Here is a 5,110-nt window from a genome sequence, read left to right as displayed (position 1 = left end):
GTGCAACCAAGGCCCGCTTCCCACCAGGCCCTTGGATGCGTCCTGCCGTTTAAGCGCACTGGTTCCATCTCGGGGGTGGGTACAACAGGGGGGTTTGCGGTCAGTTTTTGGACAGCACACGGCACCCCCCCCCCACCCTTTGGCCACCCGTGTCAGTTGATGCAGGGCACGCTTCTATGGGCCGCTGCCGTTGTGTCGTAGTTCGCAAAAGAGTCCGGACCTGTTGGGCAGGCCGGGAAACCTGGAGCGAGTGGCAACGGCGAGAAACCTAGATCAATGTATACCTTGTGCCTTGCGATGCATGCCCGTCACTTTCCCTGTGTCCTTTCTTGCACATGAACACCAAACGTCGCACGCAGAATGTCAATCATAAACTTGTCGTCATTACCGCTCTACAGCCAGCAAGACCTCGAGGCTGGCGCCCTGTGGCCGCCGGAGCGAGGTGTAGTTCAAAGAAACGCACCGTGCCTCGCTTTCTCTATGGCAGTCCCAAATTTCCCAATGCTAAATAAATAGACGAAATCGAAGAGTAAAGCCCCCCCCTTAGCGTCGCATGACGCACGGGCACGAAAAAACGCCGATCGCCGTGTGGTGCATGAGCTGAATGATGTTCGTCGCATGCTCTTTGTACTCGTATATCGCCGACTGTGCTTCATCAACGTTCCTCGGTGTCTTGCCGTCAAATACCACCCGCTGCGTGCCAGATTGGCTGTTGCGTGGTGTCACCCCTTCCAAACGCTTGTCATGTTCATTCTCTCTCGGTCTGTCCGTGTCCAACACAAACGGTGTCCAACACGGTCCACTCTTTTCTGTTCGTCAACGCGAGGGCGAAAAAACTCCTTCGAGCCTGTCTCTTCTCGTAACATGCACCGCTGCCACGAAGCATGCTGCATCGTCATGGCCTCTCTGCAGAGGCAACACCACCAGACATCTCCACTGCCACTAGCCCACCACCGCCAGCAGTCCCGTCCCCCTGTCCGTCCCGCGGCGCACGCCCACGCCGCCCCTGGCGTCACGCGCCCGGCCAGCGGGCCACGGGGCCCCTCCGGCGGCGGCGGGCGTCGGGGTCGCGGCGGCCCTCGCGGCAGGCGCTGACGCAGTGCATGAGCATGTAGAGAAAGTGCAGAATGGCGGCGGCGAGCTGCAGCCAGGTGTACCAGGGGGCCCAGGTGGCCTTGTCGTCGCGGTAGGGGTCGTCACGCGAGTAGGCGCGGCCCTGCTGGGGCCGCCAGCCGCGGCGGATCATGACGTAGAAGAAGGAGACCATGCCGAGGACGCAGAGGAGGAGGTCGAAGAGGGCGAGGAAGGCGGTGCGCAGGCGGGGGATCTGGTGGGTTGCGTTGGCGAGGGTGACGAGCTCGACCATGGAGAAGAGGATGCCGAAGATGACCTGTTGGGTTGTGGGCGATCTCGTCAGCATTTCTCTTCGCTCTCTCGTTCCTGGGGGGATCAAGGCAGGCAAGGGAGGGAGCAACTCACGGCTACGTAGCCAATGGGAAAAGAATCGCCATAGCGCGAGAGGGTGATGAGCGAGGCGAGGGCGCAGACCTCGACGACGATGAGCAGCAGGCGGCAGCAGAACTGGAAGACGCCGTAGAGCGAGGGCACACGCGAGCGAGCCATGCCGGTCGGTGTGTATGTGCACGAAGCTGGCGCACCCAAGGCCGGGGGATGAGGTTTTTTCCTTTTTTTTTGGTCTGACGAGAAAGCGCTCGAAAGACGGCAGCGGCCGAATGAAGACGACGGCGCTGGCAGGGCCTCTCGGCGCAGGCGGTCGTGGCTACCGAGTCGCCTGGCGTTGGGAAGGCATTCGTAGGCGGGTCGTATGCTCTCCCGGGAGAGTGTGATTTGATGACGGCAAGGGCTCGTATTCCGTTTGACCACGAAGGGGGGGCTGGATTTTGTTCGCTGGTCGGCTCTCTTCGTTGGGATGTCGTTTGGTGGATGGGACGCAGGAAGGAGAGATGCACAGCAACAAAGGGACGGGACGAGGACGACGAAGCTCCCCTAACGTCTCCTCGAGCAATAACCGGAACGGGGTCCAATGGAGGGAGGTGCCTGCCTCGTGGTGGAGGTGGAGGTGGAGGTGGAGGGAGGGACGATGGAGCATCGGAGAGGCTGGCCGCGGGAACCAACGAGCAGCGGCCCATGACCAACGGTGGGACCTGAGGAGTTGTAGTGCGGGGGCTTTGGCGTGGCCCCTAGAAGCAGCTACGACGTCCCCTGGAAGGCCCTGGCCCCTGGGAAGGCACCACCAGTCCGCTGAGAAAGGCACCAGTCCGCTAAGAAAGGCACCAGTCCGCTGAGAAAGGCACCAGTCCGCTAAGAAAGGCACCAGTCCGCTTGAGAAGCCCACCGAAGTCCCCGAGAATTTTCCCCTGGAGCACCCTAACGTGCCTTGGGCGGGATGGCCTCGCTCTCAGTGGCTGCGCACGACGCTGACGGCTTGGCGGTCGTTTGTCCGTGCTCCATGGAAATCATGAAGAACAGCCTCTTCCGTCAATTGAGTCGTGCTCTCTCTCTCTCTCTCTCTCTCTCTCTCTCTTCCCTCTGAAACACAAGAGCCAGAGTGACCTGTCGCCACGACCTCTTCACACGCGCAAATGACGGCCACTAGCCCCTCTGAAGAATGCGGGGGACATCATGTCAGTGCCCTCACAGACCACCACACCAACACGAGGCGGGAAATCCCTCCTACACCCGTGCATGACTCGCAGGCTTCCAGAACCATTTGGCGTTTCCCCCCTAGCACCGATGGGGCGTGCCTCGGGGGTTTCTTGGGATGAATACAGCCGCCCCGTCGTAGTAGTCGGCCGAGACGATGGCGACCCTTGGGTGATGACCACGACTTCATCAATGCTCTTGTCAACTGGCTCGGACCAACAGAGTGAAATACACGTCTGATTCTAGACACTCGCTTGTCTTAATAATGATACAGCCGCCATGCGGTCTAAGTATACAAAAATGGTACAGCCCCCCCCTTAGTTAATCAACTCTTCGAGGCACAATGCCTCCCCCGAAATAGGATGCTGGTAGTTTTCCTGCCAAAACGCCCGCCCCCGCCTTGTATCAAAACGCCGTCCCGTGCACCATGCACCATGCACCATGCACCGCCGCAAGCATCACCTCACGAGAAGAAATACTCGCTCTCCCGTAGTCGTCGCACGTCAAAATCGCCCTTCTTCGGGATCGCCGGGAACGACAACGGCAACCAGATCTGGATCGTCCTCTGCACCGGCTTGCGCTTCTTCGACTCCTCCGACGCGAACACGACGCTGTTGAAGTGCGACTTGTCCATGGCGCTGACCACCTTGCCCCAATCCTCCGTCGCGCCCTCGTCGGGCGTGGCCGCCGACGCCTCCTCGACGTCCTCGCCCTCCTCGCCGCCCTCGCCCGCATACTCGGCGCGTGCCGCGGCGAGCGCCTCCGCCTGGATCGCTTCAATCGAGTTGGCGCCCTCGGGAATCTCGCCGAGACCGAGCTCTTCCATGTCCTCCGGCTGCGCGAGGGCCTCGGACGACGCCATCGAATCAAAGATGCTCGCCGGCGTCTCCATCTGACGGCCCTCTTCGACCAGCGCCGCGTCGTCGGAACGCAGCAGCTGCTGCCTCTTATACTCCAGCAGAAGCTCCTCCTTGGTGTTCATCCTGTTCTGCTTGCGCCACGCCGCAACCGCCTTCTCGACGGCCGTGCCGTGGTTGACCTTGGCAAGGTAGATGGAGCCCTTGTACCGAGCCTCAAACTCGGCAGCAAGACGCCCGATGACGTCTTCTTCGTGGATGCGGATGAACGAGTCGCGAAGCACGCGGTTCATCGAGTCGATATCGGCGGCGTGGGTCCAGAACGAGTCGTGAACGGCAGCGAATGACAGCCCGAGCTCCGAGCACTCGAGTGCCGAGAGCAGCATGTGCGTGGCGTCGAGGGAGTGGATAAAGTTGGGCGGGAACGCCTGCAGCTGCTTCTTGCGGTTGACGGGGTCGGAACGTTCCGGCACCGTGAGCGACAAATCCTGCAGAGACGTCTTGATGATGCGCGTGCCTGACTTGCGGTACGGTTGAGCGACGGGCATGCGGAGAGGCGTCGTCCACACAATCGTGGCGCGGAATTGCGCGAGAAGGTCATCCGTCGACGACTCCTTCTTCTCCGTAATCTTGAACCGGTTGACGGGCGATGGCGAGACGATGATGCCGTCAGACGCGATCCGCTCCAGTTGCTCCGCGGACAGGGCACGGCAAACGCGGCCGCCAATCTCGCCGAGCCAGTACTGAATATCGTGGGCGCCCCTGAACATGGACGACAGACCCTTGAAGATGAGAGTCGCGATGTACGAGGCAAGCATCATTGAACTGATGCCACTCTCTTTGGGAAGATCCGGGTAAATGGCATCAAGCTGCTTGAGGACCTGCTTCTTGGCGCCCTGGAACGTGACACCGTACACGTTGGTCATGACAGTCTGCTTGACGACCTTTCGCGTGATCTTGCCGTTGACTGCGATGGCGAATGGGTTGTTCGTCTCGAGATCCTTCGCGATGTAATCCTTGACAATGTTGGCAACGGCTGAGTAGACGTCTGCGGGCTTGTCGCCAGGCTCGAGGTTGACCTGCTTGGCACCCCATGTGTCTCCGCCCAGTGCGGCGTAGTGCTGAAGACCGTTGCAAGTTCCATCCTGGTGTACGGGAAGGTGAGATACAAACTTGGTCGGCTCCGGCGACTCAAGCGCGGCCTTGAGCTCAAAGCACGCGGCGAGGCACTGCCATGGGTCCTCGGCCTTGAGCCACCATCGGTTGCCCTCCATGGGCTTGCTGGCCGAGTCGAAAATGTTGACCAGGTTGTCCATGGCGAAAGACTCGCGCTCCCGCAGACTGGCCTTGTCGAAGCCGTACACGTTGGCGAGGTGAACCTTCAGCCACTTGAGGCCCTTTTCACCAAGCTCCTTGCCATCGGCAAAGCGGAGGAGGCCGCGGACGTGATCGGCACCCATGTGGTTGAGGTATGTTGGCAAGGGGTAGGCGCGGCCTCGGAAATCGATGTTGTGGGGGAAGTAGAAGGTCTGGTTGCGGAACGCGCGCGCGATCTCAAGCTGGAAGTTCATGAAGCAACGAACAGAATG

The 5,110-nt window shown here is 60.5% G+C and overlaps 2 protein-coding genes across 2 annotated transcripts in view; both read right to left on the bottom strand.

Moving 5' to 3' along the window:
* Positions 1-1,012: 1,012 nt before the first annotated feature.
* Positions 1,013-1,623, bottom strand: VDBG_01303 (predicted protein; the record flags this gene model as incomplete). The annotated part of the gene is made up of 2 exons (XM_003009574.1): positions 1,013-1,390; positions 1,480-1,623. The coding sequence occupies 2 exons, from the start codon at positions 1,621-1,623 to the stop codon at positions 1,013-1,015; spliced, it is 522 nt and encodes a 173-aa protein (XP_003009620.1).
* A 1,504-nt stretch (positions 1,624-3,127) lies between these two features.
* Positions 3,128-5,110, bottom strand: part of VDBG_01302 (DNA-directed RNA polymerase) — a gene marked incomplete at both ends in the record, with an annotated part of 4,265 nt that continues 2,282 nt past the window's right edge. The window contains one exon of the mRNA XM_003009573.1: positions 3,128-5,080. Within this exon, the coding sequence (XP_003009619.1) occupies positions 3,128-5,080 (1,953 nt within the window). The remainder of the gene's footprint in view (positions 5,081-5,110) is intronic.

This window comes from Verticillium alfalfae, genomic scaffold, assembly GCF_000150825.1.
Source record: "Verticillium alfalfae VaMs.102 supercont1.1 genomic scaffold, whole genome shotgun sequence".
Classification (NCBI taxonomy): domain Eukaryota; kingdom Fungi; phylum Ascomycota; class Sordariomycetes; order Glomerellales; family Plectosphaerellaceae; genus Verticillium; species Verticillium alfalfae.
The sequence above is the reverse complement of the archived record's forward strand: the minus strand, read 5'-3'. Positions and strand labels throughout refer to the sequence as shown.